At 37.3% G+C, this 27,960-nt stretch overlaps 1 protein-coding gene across 1 annotated transcript in view; it reads left to right on the top strand.

Annotated features, from left to right (window-relative positions):
* Positions 1–27,960, top strand: part of TTC39B (tetratricopeptide repeat domain 39B) — a 73,369-nt gene that overhangs the window by 30,016 nt on the left and 15,393 nt on the right. The window contains exons 3-12 of the mRNA XM_035569733.2: positions 16,053–16,157; positions 18,730–18,861; positions 19,859–19,935; positions 21,284–21,351; positions 23,355–23,419; positions 23,579–23,684; positions 25,088–25,153; positions 26,573–26,681; positions 27,553–27,620; positions 27,708–27,767. Of these exons, the coding sequence (XP_035425626.1) occupies positions 16,053–16,157; positions 18,730–18,861; positions 19,859–19,935; positions 21,284–21,351; positions 23,355–23,419; positions 23,579–23,684; positions 25,088–25,153; positions 26,573–26,681; positions 27,553–27,620; positions 27,708–27,767 (856 nt within the window). The remainder of the gene's footprint in view (positions 1–16,052; positions 16,158–18,729; positions 18,862–19,858; positions 19,936–21,283; positions 21,352–23,354; positions 23,420–23,578; positions 23,685–25,087; positions 25,154–26,572; positions 26,682–27,552; positions 27,621–27,707; positions 27,768–27,960) is intronic.

The raw sequence follows: 27,960 nt of genomic DNA, 5'->3' as shown, positions 1-27,960 counted from the left end.
GACTGTCTTATCTCTAACATGCAGTCGAGGTGAGAGAATTCCTGCCACGTCCTCTCTCCCTGCCTCAAATAATGATAATGGAATTAGTGACAATACACATAAACGCTATTTCCAAGTTGTGTGGTGGAGAGCTCAGAGATCCTTGGTCTTTAATGCTATCAGGAACAACTTCAGGGAGAAGGTGGAAACATCCTGATTTCAAGGTTGCTGTTGTCAGTAAGTTGTATTAGTCAAGGCAGCTGTCAGTTTCATCTCTGCCTTGCAAACCCTAGAGTAGCACATGTACCTACAAGTGGTTGTGTCTGTTTTGGTGCAGCCCAATGAACAGTTTGACATCTTCAGGATACTATTATGCAGGGAAGAAGTCTTTGAACTCTAAATAGTTTCAGTCTTATACTTCAAACTTTGGGAAATTCAACTTATTTTAAGAAATTGGGTTTGCATGGAAGTTTCAGGTGTGAAAGTGCTTAATCAGCCACAGCGTATAAAATTACTCTAGTTTAATTTGTGTTTACATGAGAAACAAAACACCACATTCCCTCTACTGTTGCATTGTGTAACTAGGGAGATCAGAGAACTGGTATTGCATTGTGTCATTCGGATTTGTAGAACAGTAGAGATGTGAAACTGGGCTGGCAACAGAATTGTATTTGGTTGGAGATCCTGACCTGCTAAGTGAAATAGTTCAATAAGCACATGGTTACACTGTGGGTTAGTTAGGCGGGCAATGGCATGTTGTGACCCTCTGGGTGTTTCAGGGTAGCTTGATGGTGAGCTTGTGGAATTGCTCATAACTGTGGTGGAATCAGGTGATCAGAAGAATCTATAAACTAGCCATTGCTGGCTTGGAAGTTAATGTCAGAATGGTAGGTATTAAAACAATGATTTCTATTTTCTTCATTATGGATGCTTGGCATGAGTGACTTCATTCACTGCCTATGCTTCACTGAGCCAAAACTCCTGTTTTTTTCGTTTTTCTGGTTGAGAAAGCCCTATTACTTACACGCATTACTAAAGTCCTTTGTGTTGTCTGATTTGTCTAATCAGATCCCTTGGTTGCCTCCAGTGTTTTAGAAAATACGTTGCACCTCTATGTCTGTGATGCGCGTGTGTATTTGTGTGCCAATATTTGTGTGATGCAAAATGCATTCTTATTTATATTTTGAAAAGTAAATTGTTTAAATAGATAGCCTTGAAGTATCACTTAAAATTAGCACCCATCTGAAATGGTAAACTTTAGTAAATGCAAACCTACGGTTTCCTGCATCGTTTTAAAGGCTTTTCCTGATGATTTTTTGTGAGTAAAGCTCAGTTCGTGACAGTAGACATAATTATGAACACATAACCTTTAGCCTAGGTGCTTTAGCTTTAATTTTAGAAGGTAACAACAGAGGACAGAGTTTAATTTACTGCCGCTTAGCTCCCATGTGCTGAGCTTTCCCTTTCTCTCATCTGGAGAGATTAGACCAAGGGGATGAAACTATTCCTGTTGCAGCCGTTTTGCTTCTGACTCTTACTTTCTCCCATTGGTACTGATATTCATGAAGATAACTGATATATGTTAGCTGTTATTATTAACTGTTACGTTAGCTGCTATTTCATTTTGCTCATGGGATTTTAAGTAAAAACTTGAATTTCCAGGGAAAAAGTGTCAGAGGGTTAATAAAACCATGTTGATTTGCTTGAGGACTACATAAATAATGAAAATCAAATATGAGACAGTTACTTTTCTTCAGTGCTGTTTGCTATCAATTCCTGTGTGTTTGTTCTATTTTTACTGCGGTTGCATTAGTATACTTGTCTGTTTCTGTCTGACTTAAAAGATGGTAAAATTACTCAGGGAATGCTGTGGCAACTCCCTTTTTGTCTTTAAATATAAATCACTTTGTGTTCCTCCTGTCTCCATTTTCTCCTTGCAGTTAGGAGTGATGGATTAGAATTAGGCTGCAGCACAGATTGGGAAAATCTCCCAGCATCCTCTTCCTGCAGAGGCATCAGCTTCCAGCATTGACTGTAGCTGCTGCCACTCTGACATTTCTTTTAAATTCAGCAATGGAGAGTGCCTGCGATGCCAGCTGCTGGCTTGTGAACTTTTATTCTCTTATTCTTTTTGCTTGATAACTCATTAATGAAACGTCATGGATGCTGAGAAGTGAAATAGTCTGTTTTCTCTGTATGCTTTTCTTCTGTCTTTTTGTTGTGCGGTGGAAAAAGAAGAGTGAAAGAAGAAGCAATTATTTTTGTATAAGGAATATATTTACTTACCTGAAGTTAACCAAATTAACCCTGTGAGTATATTATCTGTGCCTATTAGTCACTGAAACTGTGATTGTGTTAGTCAGATTTATGGAGTTTTATCTGTGAAAATGTACTTCGGCAGGTATGCTGAATATTTAAAAAAAAACAAAACCATTTTGTAGTTTAGATGGAGTTCTTTGGAGAGGATGGAAAATGTATTTGGAATGGATTTAAGGAATAATTTTTTCTGCTCTGCACTTTGCAGTGGTGAACAATGCTTCTAGCAAGCAGCAGCTTCTCTGCTGATGTCAGTGCTTAATCAGCGAGGATGCTGTAGGTTGTAGAACACCACAAGGTGTGTGTTTTGGATGCTGTTTTTTAAAATGTGGTAATTTAAGGGTAGTATCTGACTTGTAATCATTTCCTGCATTTATAATACACCTACCAAGAGGAGATATACTCTAATTGACCATTTGAGGTTATATGATTTTTGACTTTATTTAATGTAATGCAGTTCTGTGCTTTTTAAGTACAAAGTGCTAAGTACAATGCAGTGTGTTGCTAGAGATTTTTAGCAATTTAAGGTCTCCAACTCTAGCTATAAGTTCACTGTGTGATAAATTCCAATAAATTATTGTGAAGTTAGGTAGAGCACTCTTATTAGTAGAACTACTCTGTCCTAATTTTCTGTTTTGGATCAGAGCCAATATTTGTGTGACGCAGTGCAAGTCCCATAAACATCTGGCCTGATCTGGTGTCCTACTTGCTGAATGATTTATTTCTTGTCCTTTCTGTAGCAAGATACGTGGAATTTTTATTCATTTTGTGTAAAACTGTCAGTAAGCTGTCGTTATTACTTATATATGCTAGCTCAGTTCAGGAGGATCTCTTTCAACGTAATTCCTTGTCAGTGTGTCCTATGCCCTACACCTTATGAGAAATGTTAAACAATCAGAAATTTGGAATACAAACAAAAAATCATTTTATTTCTGCATACATGTTGTACATTAAGTTTTGACTGTATTGTTCTCCAGCACATTCAGATGCTCATTTTTATACTCAGTATAGCCTATATTGACCTCAGATAGAGTAATTCATAAAAACTGTTAGTCTGATATGGGGTTTTCAAACATAGGAAATTCTCAGTTTACCTGCAAAGATTGCATATTAAAATACGTCTGAAAATACTGTTGAATCACTGAATTCTGTTAATAAATCTGATAACAATTAACCTTTTATAGTGGTATATATTTTCCGTAGTGTCCAACAGAACAGCATAAAGCAGTTTTTTTTAACCTGCAGACCATCATGATGCTTTTTGTTTTTCTTTCCCCTCAGTCAAACTGTGGTCACTTTTAAATACCTATGATCTAACTGTTTTACTCATGGCGTTTAGGATTACATGTTTTTCAAGGTTGTGTCAAAGTCATGCTGTAGGAGCTTGATTTGCTTGGCTAGGATTATTTCACAGTTATTCTCTTGATAAATTATATGTGCATATTCAGATAGGTAGAAGCTCAGGTAGTTGCAGTGTGTCTTGTTACCACAATATGGCTGATGCAAATTTTCCATAATGAATCTTGCTTACTGTGCATGTACAGTACCATTTGCAGTTGAACTTGAACAAGTAAAGAACTTGGTGTCAGATAAAGCTGCTGATGTTCATTTTCTTTTTAAGCTGTAAAAACACCTGAAAATAAATTGATTATTGGGATACTGAATTTGGTTAATGGTGAATCTAAATATGACCTTCTAATTTTCTTAAAAAAAAAAAAAAAAAAGTGACTGACTACAACAGTAGCCTTTTTTTTTTTCAGAAGGGTGGACTGGTGACATTGGCAGTGGTGTATGCTGATCAGCCAATAAGATGAGTTTAGTGTTGCCCCTTTTATTTTCTGTGCTATTAGAGACTTAGGGGGATGAAGAATTTTACCTCAGTTTTCTTTGTGCCTACCCAGTTGTTTTGTTGCATCTGTAGAGCATACGTGAGGACAGAGGAATTGGTATTTTCTTGTGCTGTACAGATGCAGTATCTGTCTAGATATTTATTATTAATGCAGTGTTTCTGATATGAAACACCATCAGATAACTTTTTATCTGCCTCTCCCACTCCTTCAAGTTTTGGAGGTAAAATAGAGCAAATATTTGCATGCAAAATCTTTTGACAGCTTTATTGCATTCCGTTACCAGGTTCTCATGAAGCAGTGCTGTAGGCACTGAGTTTTTTTAACTAGAACAAACACAGTAACACGGTTCTAGTCATATCCTCAAATATTTGCATTGTTTCAATGCAAATAGTAAACATCACACCTACACTTTGCATGTTTTCCATATTTTTGCTGTAAGAAAATGACAATTCCTTGATTGTTTTCAGTGAATGCACTTGCCCAAACCTGGCTGCCAGATGGCCTCATGTTAACTGTCCTTCTCCCTTCCTCTCTTCAAAGAGCAGCAAAATTTTATTGATTAAATACTAATTTTAATCTATTCATCTATTACTATTAAGGAGGTTAAATAGCAGCATGGTCTAAATGTTACTTGAGATTCTGGGCGGGTGGAGGTGGGGATCACTTAAGATACAATGTACGTATAAAGCAGGGGACAATTCTTAAGTACTAGATCTTCAAGGTAGCATTATTATCTTGTTGAAAATTTTAGTAGAATTGCTTACAATTTTCAGAGAAGAAAAGGGAAAAAGCCTCCTAGTTTAGTAAACCTCTGGTCATCAGTTAAACAACCATTGTTTGTTTTGGAGAAGTCACAAGAGCAGCACCTGCTTTTTCAAATCTGACAAATAAGACTCAGTTGAAGAATATAAAGCAAAGGCACATTAATGGTCTTCTGAAAGGTGGTGGTCTGACACCTAAAATTTGATCTCAGATGAGAATTCTGAGAAGGAATTTTTATTTCACATCTTTTGTTTTATTTGAATGTTTGAACACACTTCATTCGTAAGACAGTATTAAAAATATTTCAACCGATGTGAACAGTAGTAATTCCTAAAATAAAGCAGTTTTCTCCTGTAGCGTGTATCTAATTTTAGCTTTCTAGAACTTCACAGAACTTCCTCTTTTAAAAAGGAATAGAGGGTGAACACCCTCTTAAAATGCTGTCACTTCCCCCTAACTTCTGGTCTGTGAGGAATAAAGCCTTTTCTGGCTTCCATGTATCTCATTGTTTGATCATATGTATCTGATAAGGTGTGAAGTTTAATGAAAACTTTTTGTAATTTTTTACATAGCTAATGATCTCATTTGTACAAATTCTCCAGTGTCTAAATAAAACAATTTAGTGAAACTGCAGCTTTGCTTGCAAGAATACTCTTCTGGATCTCTTTTCTCTCCCTAAGTCCCATTTTCACAAAAAGTTGAACTCTATTGAACTTTATTGAAACTGATGAGTTTTAAACACTTCAGGAGAGGGATGTTTGAGAGAACTCATTTGAACTCATTTGTTTCCTAGTCCCTTCACCAGCTTTGCTGCTCTTCTCTGAATGTGTTACAGCAACCCTGTACCCTTCTTGTAGTGAAGGTCTCAAACCTGAGACCAGTATTTGAGGTCTAGTCTTACCAGTACCAAGGGGACAGTCACACTCCTTGTCCTGCTAGCCCCACTGTCTCTGATGCTCTCATTTCAGCCAGCTGTTGACCAGCACCCCCAGGTCCTTTGCTGCCAGGCAAATTTTCTCCTAACGTATAATCTAAATCTCCCATCTTTTAGTTAAAAACCATTCCCCCTTTTTCCTGTTAACTGATTGAGCAAAGAGTTGCTCTCCATCTATTTTTTTTTTAAGTCCCCTTTAAGTACTGGAAGGTTGCGATGGGGTCCCCCTGGAGTCTTCTCTTCTGTAGACTGAACATCCACATCCTTCTTGTGCTGGGGGCCTCAGACCTGGATGCAGTGCTACAGGTGGGGCCTCACGAGGACAGAGCAGAGGGGCACAATCACCTCCCTCCACCTGCTGGCCACCCCTCTGTTGATGCAGCCCAGGATGCAGTTGGCCTTCTGGGCTGCAGGTGCACTGCTGGCTCATGTTGAGCTTTTCATCCACCAGAACCCCCAAGTCCTTCTCTGCAGGACTGCTCTCTGAGTTCTTCTCCCAGTCTGTGCTCATGCCTGGGATTGCCCTGACCCAGGTGCAGCACCTTGCACTTGGACTTGTTGAACCTCATGTGGTTCACATGGTCCCAGTTCTCAAGCTTGTCCAGGTCACTTTGGATGGCATCCTGTTCCTTCTGTTGTATCAACAACACCACTCATCTTAGTGTCCTCTGCAGACTTGCTGAGGATGCACTCAATCCCACTGTCTGTCACTGATAAAGATACTAAACGATACTGGTCTCAGGACAGACCCCTGAGGTACGCCACTCATCACTGTCCTCCACTTAGACATAGAGCCATTGACTGTCACTCTCTGGGTGCAATCATCCAGCCATTTCCTTATCCACTGAATGGTCCGCTCTTCAAATTCATATCTCTTCAATGTGGAGACCAGGATGTCACATGGGACTGTGTCGAAGGCCTTACAGAAGTCCAAGTAGATGACATTGGTTGGTCTTCCCTTTGTTAACTGATGCAGTCACTCCATCATAGAAGGCCACCAGATTGGTCAGGTGCAATTTGCCCTTGGTGAAGCCATCCTGGCTGTGTTGGATCACCTCTTTGTCTTGCATGTGCCTTGACATTGCTTCCAGGAGGATCTGTTCCATGATCTTGCCAGACAGAAGTGAGGCTCACTGGTCTGTAGTTCTCCAGGTCCTCCTTTCTACTCTTCAAAAATGGGAGTGATGCTTCCCTTATTCCAGTCACCAGGGACTTCACCTGATGTATGTCATCAGTCCCCATGGACTTGTATGTGTTTAGTTTCATCAGATGGTCTCAAACCTGCTCTTCTCTTACAGTGGGTGGGACTTTGCTACCCCAGTCTCCATCTATGGGTTCAGGGAAACAAAAGACTTGGGAAGCCTGACTGGCAGTGAAGACTGAGGTGTGAAGAAGTTGTTGAGTACCTCAGCCTTCTCCATTTCTGTCGTTACCAGTTCATCCTTCTCATCCATCAGAGGGGGTACACTCTCCTTGGACTTTCTTTTCTGAGTAATGTATCTATAGAATCCCTTCCTGTTCTTTGCATCCCTTGCCAAGCTCAGTTCCATCTGTGCCTTGGCTTTCCTGATCCCATCTCTGCACATCTGGACTGCATCCCTGTACTCTTCCCAGGCCACATGTCCCTGCTTCTACTGCTTGCGAATTTCCTTCTTGTGCCTCAGTTTGACCAGCAGGTCCTTGCTCAGCCATCCCGGTTGTCTGCACTCCCTGCCCACTTTTTTACGCAAGGGGATGGAGAGTTCTTGTGCTCTAAGGAAAACATCTTTAAAGAGCTGCCAGCTCTTCTTAGCTCTGTTGTCCCTAAGGACAGTGTTCCAGGGGATCTTGTCCACTAGGTCTTTAAATAGTTGAAGATTGCTCTTTGGAAGTTCAGGGTCCTGACTTTGCTCTTTGCCAGGCTCATATTCCTCAAGATCACAAACTCAACAAGGGCATGGTCGCTGCAGCGCAGACTGCCTCCAGTCTTCACCTCTTTAATGAGCTCATCTGTGTTGGTGAGCACCAGGTCGAGTAATGTTTCTTCTCTCGTTGGTTTGTCCAATACCTGGACCTGGAAGTTATCCTCAACGTACTCTAGGAATCTCCTGGATTGCTTACAGCAGGCTGTTCAGTATTCCCAGCAGACATCTGGGGTTAGTGTGTTTGTCGTGTGTGCATTGTGTGGTCTTTTTTTCTTTTCTTTGTGTTTTTTTCAGAAAACCATGGGTAGTAGAATAGATCATAGTATAGTAAGCATTCAGAGTAACTTGTCTGTTTGTTGGCTAAAACAGCACTGGGTAGTTTTGCTGCCAATGGGGTTTCCTTAAATGAATGTTTAGCATACAGACTACAAGCATGCGTTGGTGAAGTTCTGAAACAGCGAATACACTACGCCTTCAAAGAAATTACGTTATCAAGTCTGTCTTGCATCAGAATGAAATGTTTGTGAATGTTTCCCATAAGCTGATAACGTTTCCGTTGAATATGTAAACTGCACACGTTTTATGTATGCGAAATTCATGCTTCTCATAAAAAGGATATGTGCAGAATGAATGTAGAATTTGCTGTGGAGATAAACTAGATAGTAGATTTATTTTATGGGATAAAAAAGTTTGTGTCCTTGCTGTGCTGGTCAGATAGTTGCAGTTTGCAGAATTTTTCTATTAGTAATGATAATAGCCTAGAATAGGAAGTGAATTATGTTAATTGGAAATCATTTCAAGTATCTAGCCTTTTTCTGGTATGTGATTGTAAGTGGCGTGCAGGTTGGATTTTAGAGGAAATTTTAAAACAGTTTTCAAGAAGCTTTTTGTTTACTGTAGAAAGAACTGTTCTTCATATGGTCTTACATCCTTCATTGTGAATTTTTTTAAATTAACACATTGGGTTAAGAGTCCTTTTTGTTTGTGAATTCAAAGTGATTGACAACTTAAAAATGTTCAGATCTCTTACAATGTAAATGATTTAAGCTACTTTCATTTGTTAGCTGCAAGAAACATCTAAATGTGAGAAAGCTCACACAATTTGATTCCATGTTTGTGCATTGTTATCCAAATGTGAATAATACTTAGCATATGTAGAAAGAGAAAATCCAGCTGTATGGAGGTTTGCCTGATAAACTATGCTTTTTCAGATGCTGAAAGAGCTTTACCAGCACTAGCAAAGTTCGGGGTGGTGAGGGGTGTGTGTGATTTCTTATGGAGGAATAAGTAGTTCTCAGTGAGGGAGTTGCATGCTCTTAATATGCTCAAGCGTGATGCACAAAATATTCTTTGAAGTATCTGTGCTTTTTTTTTTTTTTTTTTGAAAAAACAAAACCAATCCCCCACTTATGAGTGTTTAGGAGTACTCTCTTGGAATAAGAAGAAAAATCGAACATAACTAGAAATCTTTGCTTTTGCTTTCATTACAAGAAAGCTAGTCTTTGCTTTTATGAACATTTTTTAATGTTCACAGTATGTGAATCTGAACTGTACTTACCGAGGAGACTTCAAACCTTCAACTACACTTAACAGAACAATCTGTGACATAAAATGCAGACCTAACACAATGTTTTTTTTAAAGAAGACAAGGTAAATGCCCAAACTCTTTTGTAGGCAGTAAGATGATTTTATGATAACCTTCATTTAAGGTATTGGTAAGTGTCAGCAAATAACATTGCCTATCAGGAAATTACCCAAACTAGATTTTGGCACACCTCTAACCAGAAGAGCAGAGTGTTACTATTGGCTCGTATATAAGTGATGAATGAGAGGGATAAGGTGAAACAGATTTTTCTTCTCAATCGCTCTCTTAATGGTGAGGTCAACTGTGTTTTCAAAATGTGAAGGAAAATAACAGAAGAAAGATCTTCAGATCACAAAAGCAATAACTGAGTTATTGGAATGCTTCTTCAGATATAATGGACACACATGGATGTATGTTACTGTTAATGCGAAAGCAATTACCACAGCAGATTGGAAATCTTTACAGTTGCTAGCTGCATCCATGAAATGAAGGCCAAATGCAGTCCTGTAATTCACTGCTGATCTGAGGCATAGCTCAGAATTAAAAATGTATCAAAGAGGATGCCAGGGACAGAAAGCCTTCCTGCTGCAGTAACACAAAGTACCAGGGTCAATTGAGTTAAATAAGTGATGGGTGATGTGGCAGTTTTTAAGTGTTTTTGGTCCTTGCTAAATAGTAAGACCAGCAGAGAGACCGTCAGGAATGTTCTGGAGTGTTAATACATAAAATAGAGAAGTTCAGTTGAGAGGAACTTACAAAGACCACGGAGTCCAACTTCCTGACCTCTTCAGGGCTAACTGACAGCCAAAGGACGTTACTGGGGGCATTGTCCAAACGCCTCATGAACACCAAAAAGCATGGGGCACCGACCACATGGCTAGGAAGCCTGTCCCAGTGCCTGACCACCCTCACGGCACAGAAATGTTTCCTAACGCCCAGCCTGGCCTTCCCCCGGCGCAGCTCCGTGCCGTGCCCGTGTGCCCTGCCATGGGTGACCAGGAGCAGAGAGCAGCACCTCCCTGCACAGACCTGCACACAATAGTCAAGGTGAGGCCACATCAATGCTAAATCACTTCTATGTGCTATGCTTTGTTAATGCACCCCAAAATGCAGTTTGCCCTCCTGGGTGCCAGGGCACACAGGTGGCTCATGTTAAACCTGCTGTTGACCAGCACCCCCGGGTCCCTTTCTGCAGGGCTGCTCTCCAGCCACTGGTCTCCAAAACTGTGCCTGTGAACAGCATTACTCCGTACCAGGTGCGGTACCCGACGTTTACCCTTGTTGAATTTCATGCCTTTCATGATTGCTCAATGCTCCAATACATATCTTGATGCCTCTGCAAGGCCTCTTGTCCTTGCTGTGAGCCAACAGCAGCTCCCAGTTAAATATGATCAGGAAACTTGCTAAGGATGCACTCCAACCCTACATTCAGATAGTTGATGAAAATGCTGAACAAAACTGGCCGTAGATGTGAGACCTGAGGAACAAGAATTGAGCCTTGGGGAACACATGTGAGATGTGAACATGAAATGATGATTTTATCATCTCTCTATGAACTGTGACATTTGATGTTGTAGTGTGAGTACAGCTTTTGATCTTGTCTGGGAGAAAGTCTTCCAGGGAGACAGCGGATTCCAACACCCTGAGACTGGAAGGCTTGAGTTTACTTTATGAAGTGCGTATAGTACAGCACAGAAATCTGTACCTCATGGAGAAAGCTCTGCATGGTAATCCTGCATAGGAGGGAGGGGAAGAGGGTTCCTATCAGCTAAAGGTGTCAGAATCACCACTGATCTTGGACATTACAGAGTATGAATACATTTAAAGTAAAGCAGTGTTCAAAAGGACCATGAGCTTGCTAGCCAAGAAAATGGAACAACTGAACAGATTCAAGCGAGGCTCATCTGCAATTTACTCTTAAGAAACCATGTTCTGAGGCAGGAATGATGGCAATCAATGCATGTGTAGGATTTTGTTTTTTTAATTTTTTTTAGAAAAGTAATTTCTTTGAAATCTTTGACATTAACTAAGCGTTTTCATTTGCTGGAAAGACAGAGCAAATAGAATGTATAGTCTAACCAGGCATGTACTGAATGAAATTAGTTTCCTAAAAAAAACAAGTGTGAAGCATGAACATAGAAGCATTGGTACACAGTGGTACCAATGGTTTGTTACTGAGGGACTAAGTCTTTTCCTTCCTCATGCATCAGAAACAAAACCGAGCCTATTAATGTAGGCAAGTAAAAGTGAATTTTTGACAGCAATCTATTTACAGATGCTATTTTTGGAATTAGCTAATAAAATTGAGTATTCTGCAAAACTTTCGTTAGGAATTACTCTTATGTCTTGGTGCTATTCTTTTTGGGAGTTTGATGCTTAAGATTTTTAAAGACAACACGTAAACACGTACATTTCTTTATTACTCATACAAATACTTTAAACAATTTTATTCATATATTCATACACAGTCTAAATACACTAAAATACATTTTCTTTGCTTATATTTAGTAAATTAAAATGCTTATCAGGACAATATTGAGTAACAAGGATAGGATCATACGCATACTTATTTCTGATGATCTTTGTTAATGGGAAACATTTAACCAATTGAACAGATTTAAATGAAGTTTAAAGTCCACTGTTTTGCCAAATAGTCAGGGTGCTTCATAGCCTAGATTCAGTGTTTTCTCCATCCAGACTCTGGAAAGAATTTTACTTCAGGAGTATGAACAGTTGTTAAGATCTCAGGCCTTGGCAGGTGTCCAAACTAAATGCTCAGATGGGTTATTTTTTCTGGATTTAGAAGCTACAGTATGCAAAAATACAAAACAAGTTTGTGGTTGGCTTTGATACTTTTTTTCCTTAAACTAAAAATACAGAAAGTGTGAATGTGTGATGTGAAGAGAGAAATACTCTGTATGTCCCCCACAAGGGTTTCTTGGTCTGTGGTTTGATATTTTTTTTTCCTTCAGAAATGAATGGTGGAAAGTGTCTTCAGTATAAGAATTGTAAGGCAAAGAGATTTACATTTAAGATTTTGTATTTGATGTTCTAATTTTTCACAGATTTTTTTTTTCAAATTTAGATCTGAGAAGTCAAAGTCTCCTGTTAATATCAGTGCAAGTAGCCTCACAAAGATAAAGAAGCCTGTGTGCACTGAAACTAGAAGAAGAAAGTTCTTAAGCCCTGTGTCACCAATAGCAAATTGCTATTTTCTGATTAAAAACAAACAAACAAACCTCAATGCTTAATATACCACTTTCCATTTTCCCCTCATCAAGGAGGAGCTGATAGGAAGGATTAATCAGGGTGTTAAAGACTTAGAGGAGAGAGTCCGAAATCACAGAGATTAAGCAAACCGTATTAAAAGGGGAAAACAGAAATTGTATGTGATCCTGTCGAAGTTGTAAAGAAAATGGTGTCTAGTTTTGTAGCCATCTTGGAATAACACTACTATGTTGGCTTTCCTCCCCCACCCCCCCACTTTTCATTGAGAGGTGAGATTCAGAGATTTGTCATAATATATGTAGCAGGGGGGAAACTGAAAAATAAATGTATGGATTTACTCAAATACACTGCTATCATTGAGTAGCCTTTATTATCAACAGTCCAGTGAAGATAATTCATAGAAACTTGTATACTGAAAGATTTAGGACTTGGAAAATGAAGAAGAAAGAAGGCAAAACAACCATCACTTTTTTTTTTACAGTTCATTTGCAACACTTCAACTGAAGTAGTCCCAAAGCTATGGCTTGTAATAAAACCAAAGAATTTACATTTAAATGCACACTGTAAACTTTGTGAATAAAGATAAAATACCATAATATATTCCTTTAATTAATGTAACTAACATGTAAAAGATGAATGTCTAGATAACAGATTGGGTACAATTAGCCAGCATAGTATGAGTTGTGAATTGTACCCTTATATTCTGTATTTATATTGTATCTTATATTCTGTGTGAAGAGCAGCATGCAAACAACAACAAAATGCCGACTCTTTTTCATCTGCATTTTGTTATTATTATTTATGTATTTTAATGTAGACCTAAATAAAGTTTCCATGCAACAACTTTCCTGAGGTATTTTTTTTTAAAAGTAGAAGGCAGGTTACATGTCTAGCTTAAAGATAGCTAAGTGAGAGAACATAAATGAATACAGGCAACGGGACACTGGGTTGTGTAGGCTAGAGATCAAAAGAACACACATGTAGTAGATTTGCTCTCCATATGTTACTAATTAGTACTGGCTAGTAAAGACCTCAGTTACCTGTACCTATACAGCAGGGCAGTCATGAGCCACATTACAGTCCTAGTTCCCCAGGCGTTCACTTAGGACAAAATACTGGGTGAAATCTGGGAGTGCAGTCCTCTGGCAGTGAATCTTAAGCACCTGGGGAAGGAGAAAGCTGCTGTGCTGAGAAGACTCTTATTCTGTTTGCCTGGATCCCCAGCATGCCCCAAGGAGAAAATCTGTACAGGAAGTTCAGTAAAGCTCAGCGAGATGAAGAGCAGTGAAAAGACTGGATCATGAGGAGTTTGTTGAAATCTAGACTTTGCTGTATGGTGCAAGTAGCAAAGTAAGGGTTACAAAAATACATCTCGAGAATCAATATTATATTTTGTGCCCTTTTGTCAGGACTTGTGTAGCTTAACTGCGTTATACCTTCTTTCATAAAGCAGACATGCTGGAAAGTTGTAGTGTTGTCAGAAGATACTAGGAATGTCAGAATCAGTGAGACAGCTAATAAATATTGTAAATTTTCAGGTGAGGAGAAGCCTCTAGATGACCAGCAATAGAGTGCAAGGACTGGTAACATATCACAACCATAGGTATCCCCAACAACCGAGTTGTCATGCATAAGCAAAGACTTTCAAGGAAATAAAACTTTGCCTTTGATGAGCTTTCTACTGGGCCTTAATTTCATGAAATTATTCTTAAAATAATTGCATTAGGAAGCGAGTTAGAGCCAGGATGTAAAGAGGACCTGTACCTTTATCTCATCACTTAAATAAAAAAAGGGTCTTTGAGGGTCATGAAAGCATACGTTCTTAGACAAATGGCTAAAGTGGTATTAGTTCATCAAGGCCTTGTTACTTGCTTTTACTGTTCTGTAGTATTTTGTTAATTCAAGAGATTTATAAAAGACAAAAAGTAAAATAAACTGTAAAATTATTAAAATATTTGAACAAGGGTTACTTTTCCTGTGTTGACAAAAGCTGCTGTAAAATCGTGGTAGTATGTGATCTGTATTGTCAGTTGGCCAAAACCTTCTATATTATTTCTGTAGGGATTGCTTCAATATTATAATCAGCAGAGCACCATCAAATAAGAACAACAAAAAATCTGTCCCTAAATAGTATCTAGTATGTAGATTTCTACTCTTTTTTGGCCAAACTATGCCATGGCTCAAGGCCCAGGATGTGTGACACTTTTTTGTTTTTGTTTGTTTTTAAACAGTATCTTGAAGACAGATTGGGAAGGAAGTGATCTGTTGGGCAATTCACAGTTATGAAGTGCAAAATTTGCCTCTTGGTAGGCTCAATAATAGATCTTTAGTAGTTTCAAAGTACTCAGTTACAGATTTTGTATCTCTACAGAAGGATAAATTTTTCAAGTACAGCTCTATAAAGGAGAAGAAAGCTGAAAAAGTGTTTTTGGAGGTCCTTTAGTCTTATCCTAATTTTCTGCCCCAGAAGGAATACAAAAAGCATAACTAATAATTTAAAGCTTTATTTTGGTGATGGAGAGTGCTAGAGGGGAGGGGAAATTGATTATTCTATGTGAAAACCTGTCCAATCATACTCTAATATCCCCCCCCCCCCTTTTTTTTCACGTGTGCGTTTTATGTTCAGATTTAGATCAGATGCATTCACTGTTGTTTGTCTTTCATAAATTCCTCCTTCAGGATTCTTCTCTTCTGGTCAGCACTTAAATATTTATCTCATTGACATGATCTGTTGCTTACCACTGCTTAACCTTTCTTGAATAAAGCCCATTATAGAGCCTAAACCTGTTGTTTTAAAGCTGTAGACAGATTATCTTTCCCAGATCCAGCTGTGCTGATTAAAGGCTATGTAGCTGCTAGCTGTTCTTTACTACCAAGAATGCCCAGTGTGCTACCTGTTCCACTCATGGAGCAATTTGTGAGCGCTCCCAATGTCAGACAAAACTGGCTGAGGTAACACTTGTTAGATGCCTTGCTCTTAAGCAAGTGCAAGTGACTTTGCTTGAAGTGAATCAGGAAGAACAAAAGATTTTTGCATGGCTGCAAGCCACTAGACAGGTCTAGTTTTGGATATAGCTGTTTAGAGTGAATGTCTGTTTACTAGCTTTCTCGAGTAAGAGTATTACTGTGTCATCTCTCTCCAGACTTAGATCTGAATACAAAATCTGATATTACATTTGTGTTAATACTGAGATGTGAGAGCTTAGGCGCAATAACTTGTGTGTTTGTTATACAAGTAGTAGTAAAAATGACTCCATTGCATATTGACTGGTAAACAGAGGATGACAAAGCCATAAACATCACTTTAGTAAGAAAAGAGAGTATTCCTGTGTAGCATGGATAAAGTGATAAGAATCTGACTTGGTTTTGTAAAGTCAGATTTTAAAAATGAACAATAAAATTGCTATGTAAGACCTGTGGAGTTATATAAGAAATATATATATAAATATATAAAATACATTTACAGATTGACTAAACTAAGATTCTTTTTTTAGGGCATCCAAAATGGATCTCAAGACTGCTCTGGAAGAATGTTCAATGGCACTGAATTTATTTCTAAACAATAAGTTCTCTGAAGCCCTGGAATTACTTCGTCCATGGTGAGATCATGTTATTTGCTTATGTTACTGTAAACAGATAGTGTGAAATGTGGTAAGTGGTAGCTGAAGATTAATTTATAGCTCTGAAAATAATAGCTTTCATTTATTCCCTCTTGTCCAAAATCATTTCTTAGTATTCTGGGCCTTTAGCAGTGCACATATTTCTCCTTAAGTTCATCACAGACCTGTTAATGAAGCACTTAATTGGTTTGTTACAGTTTATCATTCAAGTTGTCTTTTCTAGTGCATAATGAAAAAATGGAAGAACAAGACCTTATCCAATGTATCTTTGATAAGAGAATTTGTGCAACGGAGCTGCTTTTTGAGCAGATTAGTAAAGCTAATTAGGAAAACTCTGAATTCTCTTTCTAATGCTTTTTAAATTACATCTGTGTGACAGTAGTGTTTACTTTTAAATCAAACCTTTCAGTTTAGTGACTGTCTATCTTCTGCCCTGTTGCATTTGCTCAGTATAATTAAGTCTTCATAAATTGATGGACACAGTTATGTAGCATGTTCTAGAGAGTGTGTGTGCTTTTGCTTTCATACTATCACTGTAATAAGAACAGTGCTGATAAACTTGGAAATAAACAATATCAATGGTTTATCTGCTTGCTCTGCTAGTTGTTCTGACTTTCAAGTTTTTGAAAGTACTCTCTTACCACTTCACTGAGATAAAATACAGAGGGGGCAGATCCCTTAGGAGTAGTGCTGAAGCCTATAACAAATAGAACAAACTAATTTGTTCTGGAAGGTGTTGCTAATAGTCACGCCAAATCATCTGCTGGGTCTCTTTCCATATCCGCATCCATTACAAGTGTAGGTAGCTAAAGGATACTGAAAGGTGGGTTGGGTGAGGGTAGCTGGCCTGTGACTGTGGGGAAAAGAAATACAGGCAGCTGGGATCAAACTCAAATTCATGGTCCTTTTCCTGTCTGCCTCCTGAAGATGTATGTTGTGGGTATTTCAGTGAGGGGGTCCTGTAGCACATGTAGGTAGAGTGGCATAAAGTTCTTGCTCTGTTGTTTGGTAATAGTAAGTTGGGGTAGAAATGATATGTTGGTGATTTTAAGAAGGTAAACTACAAGATTACGTGTAGTAGAGCAACATTTTGAGAACTCCCAGCTGCACTTCTGTATGCTAAAACTTTATTTTGGGGTATTATGCAAAATACTTAGTACCACACGCAAGGTTTGTGCATGTGTGTATTAATGAATGCACATACATATATTTCCAAAATTTTAATATATATTTCTTTATATATATTATTTTGCCTTATAAAATAAAAAAGCACTGTAATTCATACCCCATTTTATACTGCAGTTTTTTACATATAGTGAAGTATTTGTTTTAGTTGATGTGTGCTATGAAGAAAAATAATATTATAAACTCCATGGTTTCAGTACTTTGAGTCCCTGGCAGCTAATAGACTCTGAGCCTCTTATACAGTATATTCAGCTAATCTGCAAAGGAGGACTTAGCCCAGCAAAGAAACAAAAAGCCACCTTTCAAAAAGTAAAAGCCCAATTGTTTTACAGAAAAATAGCCTTTTAACGAAAGTTAGACTTGAGTCTTTAAAATACCTAAGTAAAAATAAGGGAAAGAGTTGACATCTTTAAAAAATAAACATCCCAAGGATCTGTCTTCCTTTCATCTGCCAAAGTTTTCTGTCTTCAAAACTGTGCTTGTGGTGTGGCTCGTTGATTGAAAAAACGTTGAGGAAACTGGAGAAGATCTAGCAAAGGGCTAGCAGAATAGCTAGAAAACTAATACATATGACTCCTGAGATTGGAAGCTGAGCTTGTTTCAGTTCAGCAAAAAAGACTTAGGGGATTAATCTAATAGTGGTTTGTAGCTATTGAGGGGAAGTTGCAAAGATAGAGGTAGTCTTATCCATAGTGGCAGATGGTAAAACAAGAGGCAGTTGCCATAAGTTGAAGCTTAGGAGGTTCAAACTGGTCATTAGGAAAAAGTACGTGGAATGACTAGTACAGCACCAGAGGAGTGGGCAGATTTCATTTTTCTCAAGCTTTCAAAACCCAGCTGGTACGTTTCACTCCAGTTTCCCCTTACCAACAGTTGCTTTGATTGTGTGATAAATTTTTTTCGATGTTATGAAAGCCAGGCTGATTCAAAGTAGCCTTTTGTGCACATGGGTACTGGCCTTTCACAGATGCAGATTGTTGTATCTCTGGATCAGTTAGTAATTTTATAAGGATGTCCCTACCTCTTATGTTAAGTGAAAGCAGAGCTGAAAGAGTATTTATGTCAAGGCTTAATTAGCTAAATTAAACAGATATGCCAGTGGACTATAAATGGGAGTATAATTAAGTGCAAATGTTTGTGTAACCCAGTTTGGATATTTTCTGGGACTTGCTGTAAGTCCCTTGTGGAGGTAGACAAGTAGCACTGTGGGGAAGATTGTATTCACTAGGTTATGTCCCTAACTCTATTTTCTTGCTTTATTCTTCTGTCTTTACACAAACTCATGTAGGTGTCTCAGACAGCATTTAATTTTGTCTTTTAATTAAAATTTTGGTTAAAATGCACAAGACTTGTATGTTTGCCGTAGGTCTAAAGATAGTATGTACCATGCCCTTGGATACAGCACTATTTTAGTTATGCAAGCTGCTATGACCTTTGAACAACAGGATATACAAATGGGAATTTCTACAATGAAAGAAGCTTTGCAAACCTGCCAAAGGTAAACTTCAGAAATGTACATTTATGAGGTACTTTTTTTTGAGGTTCCTCATTTATGAGTTTTTTTTTTTATTTTTTTTTATTTTTTTGCTATGCATCATGTTAAATTGTAATGTCGTAGTTTCATTGATGGGGCCCTGCCCTTTTCAGTATGCAGGAGAGTGTAAACAGATGATAAGCAAACGCTTAATATTTGTAGTGAATTACTTACTGGCTTGTAAAATGCATTCCTTTTCTGAATGTAGAGTTGTGTATTCGGCTTCTGCATATGGCTGAGGTGTTTGTAAATAGCAGTGAATGCGTTTTTGTAATGGCATACCTTAAGATAAACCATCACCTTATAATATGAATAATTGAGGTCTGTTAAAACTAAGATGTATGACTGATACGGGATGTCCAGTGTAAAATTCCATATCTGACATAAATACGTCATAAAGAACTTTTATGTTCTCATTTTTGTTGAAAATGTAGCTCCTTGATTTTCATTGTAATTCTGAGACCAGGTTTGAGAACAAATGGAAGAATAACTTGACTTCAAATTTTTGTGATTTTTTTAAGTGTCTTGCCCAGCATCACAAAGAACTCTGCAGCAGTTTTGTTAATTACCTTGTGTGACTTTTTCTCAAAAGTCTTGTTTTAAAAGCTAGAGGTCCAGTGAGAAACTGTTTAGCATGTGATACATGTGATTCATTCCCCAGCAGTGTTCTTGCATGTGAGCTGAGTTAGGCAGAAACCCTGTGGTTGGAACCGGGGAATGGTATGCTCTTGTATACTTAGCGTAGATTAAATGCATACTTGAAAGGTAATTTAAGGTTGCATAGGCTTCTGGGCCTGTCAGCGGCCATGATTAGACTAAAAAAATTGTAGCTATTGACCTTCCTAAGAATGTCTACGATTTGTGGTTGGAAATAGTTAAGAATTATAAATAAGTTCAAGTTCTTGTTGAAATGTCACTTATGCTACATGGGTTTCTTTTCTTCCATGTATGACTGATTCAGATTCAGGAAAAGAAACACAGTGGTAGAGTCCTTGTCCAATCTAGTTTCTAAACAGTCAGTGGATCAGTTGAGTGAAGGTAAGTGGTTTATAATACAATTAAAATAACAAAATGAAAAAAGCTCAAGAACACCCAGCCAACGCACACTAATATGCTTAACTCTTTAATTTGACTTTAGTGTCTTACAGTTAAAAAACAAGAAACAACCCCCTCCCCCCCCTCAAAACCCTGCATGTTCCATCTTCAAATATTGCAGAGTCCTTTGGGAGCAATGCTGCTTAATGCAGACCAATCACTTACGTGTCCTTTTCAATGCATAGTTTCATGAAATGGTGTATACAGCCTATTTGTTAGACTGAGCATGCATGATGAAGTAAGAGAGCAATGCTTTTGACAACCAGTTACAGGACTGAGGAGAGGTTTTGTGTTTTTCTTTTCTTTTCTTTTCTTTTCTTTTCTTTTCTTTTCTTTTCTTTTCTTTTCTTTTCTTTTCTTTTCTTTTCTTTTCTTTTCTTTTCTTTTCTTTTCTTTTCTTTTCTAAACTTAAGACAATTGCCAAAAGGTTTAAGAATCATTGGTGCTGTGGAATAAGTCCTTATCCTTAGTTGTATTTGAATCTGAATATATTAACAAGTTTTGTGCTTGTCTGTTTTGCCTTAAGGTGTTTTGGGAAATGGTATCAGTACATTGTTCATGGCTCTGAAAATGCTGATCTACTATTTCCGATTCAGGCAGAATCAAGTATGCATTTTTTTCTAACCTGACACAAAAGAACCCTCTTAAATACTGGACACATCAAACTCACCGTGTGTGCATTGTACATACAGCAGCCTTATGCATGTGGCTGGTCTTGCAGCATGCAGTTACTCTCACTGCAGAGTAACTTGTGTCATGTGTGTTAAGTCAAATGTTCTTTTTAGTGGTGCATGAGGACAGAAAGTCTGCCTGGGGCTTTCAGATTGCTTAGCATGACTCAGTAAAAACCTGTTTGGAACATCCTACTGGACTTAGGAAACAGCTGAGCTATTGTGAATGTTACTGTTCATCTGCAGAAGTTTTCTAAGACATGGAAGGAGTGTTTGGGGAACTAGTTGCTTTAGGCTGATTTTTAAAGGTAGTATAAATGCACAGTGCAGGAGATCATCCACCAGAATGGTAAGTAGCTTTTGCCAAAGGCGGAAGACAGCTCTGGCAAGATCAAGGTTTTTGTCTGAGGAGAGGTGAAACAGAAAACTATTTTTAGCTAGCTTCTCAATTACTAGTTCTGATGAGATCTATTTGTTACAGCTGCTATCCAGCAGTTATCAAAAGAACAACAGCAGAATCCTACTTTTTCTTGGCAGCATTTTATTTGTTCCATTGACCTCGAGATGAGAATATTGACAACAGCTATGTTGACAGTAGATAACTTTTCTTTCTTGTATAGAGGAAATGCATGCTGAAATCTGCTATGCTGAATGTTTACTGCAGAAAGCAGCTCTCACCTTTGTACAGGTAAAATCAACCGTTCATTTTGTATCTCTGTGTAACAGTTTAATGGAAGGATGTTCATGCTTGTAGAACGTAATCCCCACACTAGATATGTTATTTATAAAGCAAACTTCTTCCTATTTGAATGAATGTTACGTCATGACAGTGATTGAAAGTACAGCAAATGCTATGCTATCCTCTTGCTTTTTGTTTTGCTTCTATGAATAACCAAAGATGTTATTGTTACCCAGGAATGAAAAACTGAAGGTATCATACAGGTGGTAGATTTAAATTATAATGCCATCACTTCTAAAATAGTCTAGGAGTTCTTCAAAAAGACATTCAAGACATTCAAATATGAGGAAACATATGAGGAAGTGTCGTTTTAAAGTGCAGTGTTTTTTTTTTTTTTCCCACAAAAAGGATGGAATGTTTCCAACTTAAAATATTACACCTGATGTGTGCTTGTCTTTAATTCAGTATCACTCACTCTGCCCCTTTGAAATATTGTCAGGAACAATATAGTGATGAATTATTATAAAATGGGCATGCCTTAGCATTGCTGAGGTAATCTTATGGTTCACAGAAGGATCTGCACTTTGCTGCTGCCTTACGCTTCTTGTTTAGCTTGTGTTTCAGAGACTTAATGTTAGTGATCTAAAAATTGGTTAGAAAACAGTTGTTTCCTCATACTTTCCCTGCTTGTGTGGATGTTCAACAAATGTTTAATTAACGTATTTTAGATAATTCCTTCAGATATAAATTATGAGAAAGCAGTGAAGCACAGAGACATATTAAGATCAGATGGGTCTAAAAGGTTAATTTGGCTCAGCTTTATAAACCACTTAATACAGTACTTAGGCCAGAAGTGTCAGGAAATGTTAGTAGTGGAATGCCAGTCTTATAACTGCTTTTCTCTTTTCCTAATCAAACAAGAGCAAACCACTTTTTGGTTGTTTGTTTGCTTCTTGATTTTGTTTTTAAGCATGAAAGAATTTTTAAATACGTGTCTTCAACTTTGGGACTGTATGAAATGAAATACCTTTAAGGGAAGTGTATCCTTTCTCTTAAGCAACATCTGCCTGTCCATTATTTCAGTTCCATTGCAGTTTGCTGTAATACCCTACTCTGCTGATTGCTGCCATACCCCATATTTTTCATCCTTGACTGACCTTGATTCGTCTGAGGGTGATGATGATAATGAAAATGTAGTCAGTCAGAAAGAGGTAGCAAGAATGCTTGTACTAAAACATCTACATTTGGTCGTGCAGTCTTTTAGACAGAACAGTTGAGGTTTTTCAAAATGATGATCCATTTATGGAAGCCAACATTTCCTTCAGTTCCTGATTCTGATGCTCTTCTAATACTTCTTTTTATTTTTATTTTTCATGTCGTACATGCTGTACTTGGGTATTTAAATGGGATTTTTCAAATGCCTGCACGCATTCCCCTTCTGGGTTAATTCTAAGAGAAAAAATCTCTCCTGCTTAATTGTTAACCATCTTGCTATTCAGGAACTTATTTTTGATGGCTTTTAGATTGTGGCTTTGATTTTCTAGAGGTGAATAAACACGTGTTGGGTAGTACGTGTAGTTACTGTTATTAGCAATGGGAATTAATCTGTTTAGGGGATTTTTTGGTTTATCTTCTTCCAGGTCTTGGGCTTGCTTGTGTGTGTCAGAAACGGCTTTCCAAATTTTTTGTAAAGATTCCTACAGCACCATCTGGTGGAGAGTTTTTTTTTCACTTGGATGCATTAGAAATTTAGTTAATAGTAATCGTAGCTCTGACCACTCTGCTTCTTTTTAGGTTGTAAAACTTGTCACATACAACAGAAAAATGTTTCCCTAACAACTTAATGCATTTGCTAACTTTAGTCTTAAAGATTATTCTAATAACTGAAAGGCATTTTTAAAATTTCAATGTCTTTTAAGTTCTAAATCAATTAAAATGTAGCTTGAAGATTATGTCTGTGTATATGTAATAACTGAAAACATATTTTGTATAATTAATATTTTTTGTTTCAGGATGAAAATATGATCAACTTTATCAAAGGTGGCCTCAAAATTAGGACAAGTTATCAAATATACAAGTAAGTCCTTAGAAAACACTGAGGTTCAATGTTGGTATAAGGAGGTTCATTAATGCCTCCAAATTAATATATATATATATATATCAATTATAATGATTATACTTCATATAGTTTCTAAGTCATGTTTCCCATCTCCCCCCTTTTTTCCTGTATCAAAAGAGAATGTCATCAGGTGCTACAGGTGACTCAGGGGAACAAAAGCAAAAATGAAACTTATCACCAATTTGAAGGAGGAGTAAAACTTGGAATCGGAGCATTCAATTTGGTATGACTCTTTCAGACCGTATAAAGTCCATTGTAGTAATTCTGTAGGATTCTTTGCAAATAGCGTACTGTAATCCTATTTTTAAAATGTTTATAAAATGTTTTAAAAGCAGAGATGCATGTTTTGTAGCTTTTATGCAACATGAAAAGTGTAGTGGCTTTTTGCATGCATGCCTTCTAGGGTCTTTCTACTAATTTATTTTAAATAGTGCTTAATTTTATTTGACTAATTTATTTATGTATTTCTTAAGAGGAAAAGCAGCTACGTCTATCTGTGTGTAGCATGACTTTTTAAGATGCTTCTACAGTTGGTTACAGGATCCTCGAATGAATGTTTTTGTGGTAACTCTCATGTGTACCATTCTGTGGCTTCAGTGGCATACTGTAGATTGGCACTGTGAATTAATGTAGATCATGAGCAAACTTGGGAGAACAAGCAGTAAGTTGCTGGATTTGTACAAGAGACAACTGGATACATCTGCTAGTGTTTTTATTTACAGTTTACTACATTGTCTTTTCGCATACGTCATGACAGCAGTGAGAGTTGATTTTTGCTGGTATTTTAATTTCTGTATCATTCCAGACTGGAGCTGGCCAGTTCTGTGTATGGTCAGAGGAACTCAGGTTTATCTGCACCTGTCAGTCTTTAAAACCCAAGCAACTGGTAGATGTCTCTGTACACAAGTGCTCAGACCTATCCTATTCTTCATGAAGTCTCCTCAGCAGGAAGCTTAACAGAAAAAGTCTGTTCTGGGCAGTGACTAGAGTGACTGGAACTTACAAAAACTAACCTTCAAATAGACCTTCCAGTAATGTTTTCTGAAAAGATGGTTGTGATATTTAAAAGTTTTCTGTTGTGTTGAATGTGGAGATTGCAGCTACAAGAGGAGCAAAAAGTGCATGTAAAGGAGGGTAACAACAGCTAATACTTCTAAAAGAATAGCTTTCTGGTCTGCTAATTCCATGCTAGGAACAAGTAGAATTTTGTATACCACTGTATCATTCAATTGGGAGTCAAGGAAGATAACAATTGTAGATTGTAAGTGCTACCAAAATAGATAATACTTTCTTCTGATTCCATATGGCTCAATTTTTTTGAATAATTCTGATCAGCTGAAGACAGAAGGATCATTATCTGAAAAAACACAGATGGACTCTGTCTTGCTGTTTCTATACTGGCTGATCATAAAGAGTTTGAGTTTTCCTTAAGCTGCAAACTGATTGCATATTGTTGATCATGCATGTCTATTTTTGAGTTCTTTTGTGTTTTACTTTTTCACTGATGTGCAATGGCATTTGATATAGTAGTTAGCATTTTTGGTTGAAGCTTATAGTGGTTTTACACTTTTTTTTTGAATGCATGTATTTTTAATATAACTTATTTTTGTTTAAAATGTATTACAGATGCTGTCACTTTTACCAGGAAGGATCCTCCGACTTTTAGAATTTATTGGATTTTCTGGCAATAGGGTATGGGATTTGGAATTTTATTTGAATTTTCAAATTAGACTTTTCTCAGGTAACAATTGGGTGTGTTTATTATTATACATTTCACACTAGATGTATAATGATCTACATAGTTGATTAGTATTTTACTGTTATTAAAAAGATAAGTAGGCTAGATTATGCAGGCAAGAAAGTGCATATGGTGATATATGACTCTTGAGCAAGCAGGGGAGATGGCCAGTTTGCTTCAGAGATGGTTCCCTTCCCATTTCCCCCTTCCCATTTCTTCCCCTCCCCTTCTCCTTTCCCCTGTCCCCTTTCTCATTGTTCTATAGGTATATTTTGCAGCCCTTTGCAACTCCTTTTGCCACCTACAAAAAACGAAAAAAAAGCAAACCACAGAATTACACATAACTAAATTTTGAGTTATTCGTGAACCAAAGAGTCACCTTATGGTCTTACTGCTCTTAACTTGTCCACAAGTACACTTTGTTTATATAAAATTAGACTTCAGTAGAGACCTTTTCATTCTGTTTATTCCTGTAAAAATTCTAGTTCACTGAGCTTCATGATGAAGCTCTTCGACAATACACATTAGTGCCCTGACTGAAAAGGTGATAAAAGCTGAAAGGAAAGCTGAACAATTTTGCAGTAACACAACATTCTTTGTATGGTGCTTGAATTCTCCTATAACTCAACAAGTTGCTATACAGTAAAACTTTTTTTTTTTTTTTTTAAATCAAAACTGTTACAATCTGTTTCTGAAGAGCAACTGCTCTTAAGAAGGGAACCTCTGAGCTCATCTTGACAATCCCCAAACAGTCAAGCGGTCATTTAATGGGAATAAACTGGAATGGATAGGAAAATGTTTCATATGTAAGAACTGAATAAATCTCCATGAATCTTTTTCAATACTCAGAAATTGAATTGTAATTTATGAAAACACTGTATAGAAGTCGGTGTGTTAGTAGAGCTAATATTTTGACCAGAACCTCAAAATAGTGGCTGACTTGACAGGAGAAAATTAAGGATAACCAGGGATTTCTCCAATGGAAGACTCTTGCCTAGAAGTAGCACTGAAGAAACCGAGAGAGTTTCCTACCAAACATAAAGACATTATTCTAAAAGGCTCATATCCAGAAAGCAGTGGAGAAAAGATTTAGTCTTGTGCGGCTGCATGGTCTATGACATTGATACTTCACCAAAGCAATTAAATGCATGGGTAATTTTATTCAGCATTGACTTAATCTACTCCTTGCTGAGTGCTGTCAGCTGTCAGAACTGTTTTGGTAGAATATTGTGTTGGATCTGAGATAATGAAATGCTGAATTATGAAATATTTGTATTTAAAAGGATAAACAATTCAGGTGAGCTGGAAATGATTAAGAGTACTATAGTACTATACTGATAACTAATTCTTCATGTGTTTGTATTTTTTCTTAGGAGTTAGGCCTCCATCAACTACAGGAAGGTGCATCTGGCAGCAGTTTGAGGGCCATTTTGTGTACTTTCACCCTGCTGGTTTATCATACTTACGTCTCCTTAATCCTTGGTGAGTCCCACTGTGTTCAGTCATGCTACACATTATGATAGATATTCTGCTTCTTGAACTGATTTTAGAAACTGTGGCTATTAGTTTTGTAAGAGGAGTTTGCTGTGTACTTAGTTACGATCTGAAAGTCAAGCCCCTAACAAAGCTATAATTGCAAAAACAGCAAGGTAGATATTGTTATATTGACAACTTACTCCATTTGAAGGGCTGTCCTAACACGCAACTGCAAAATATCAGAAAACACTTCTCAGTTCAGACAAGTCCTTATAAATTTACATCAGATACAGAGAAGGCTATCACCACAAAGAGGTCTGTACTCCTGAATAATCTACTTGGAGGCTCAAACGTGAGGAAATAATTGCTTTTGCCACATGAACATTACTGTTAATTCTGTATGCATCTTTGACATACATGTTTATGTTCTTTAGTTTCGAAGTATTTCAGTCCTTGTCCCTTAGGCTCGTCAGGAAATTAGGGATAACTTCATTTCTTTCAGGTTCACCCGTACTTTGTAAATGAGCTCAAAATTAGTAAAGTGGGCAGCTGAAGAATGTTTTCATAACTTGCTAGAGCAATTACAGGGACTTGAAAATGGAAAAGGAATTTATAATGGAACGGTTTAAAGAATATTCATATATTTTAACCTTTGTCTAGTTACAGGCATTTGTTATCTTAAAAGCTATTATTTCTTGCAGGACAAGAACTGATTTTTATAGAAACATAATATGATCAAATAATATTTCTGTTTTTGAGTAGAGGTGGTCATTCTTTAATTTATTCAAGCCATAAATAGGATTTTGAAACCACAATCTTAATCTGTTAAATTTTTTTTTTTTAAAGTAGACTAAGGTTGGTTTGTTGTGATTTCTAGGTACAGGGGACACCAACCTTGAGGAAGCAGACAGTCTCCTCGAACCCTACCTCCAGAAGTTTCCAAATGTGTGTATTCTCAATAAATTTTGTAATAGTAATATGTTTCCTTAAGCTTAAAGTAGTAACTAAGTATTTTTCTCCTTTCCTTTCAAGGGTTCCATTATTCTCTTTTATGCTGCCAGAATAGATATACTGAAAGGAAATTTTGAAAAGGTAAATAATTTTCTTTTTAAGATTTTTATTTGTACAGTGTTCAACTTGGGGTGAAAAAATATGTATGATTCATCTCGGTAACTATTTTAGTTGGACTGATAATTATGCTCATTTTTCTGTTCGTGTTTAGTGTTAATATTGATTCCAGCTCTTATTCTAAGATAGGCTGAGAGAGAAGACTATTTCATTTTTC

Source organism: Cygnus atratus, chromosome Z, assembly GCF_013377495.2.
Source record: "Cygnus atratus isolate AKBS03 ecotype Queensland, Australia chromosome Z, CAtr_DNAZoo_HiC_assembly, whole genome shotgun sequence".
Lineage (NCBI taxonomy): Eukaryota > Metazoa > Chordata > Aves > Anseriformes > Anatidae > Cygnus > Cygnus atratus.
This window is presented reverse-complemented; position numbering and strand designations above follow the sequence as displayed.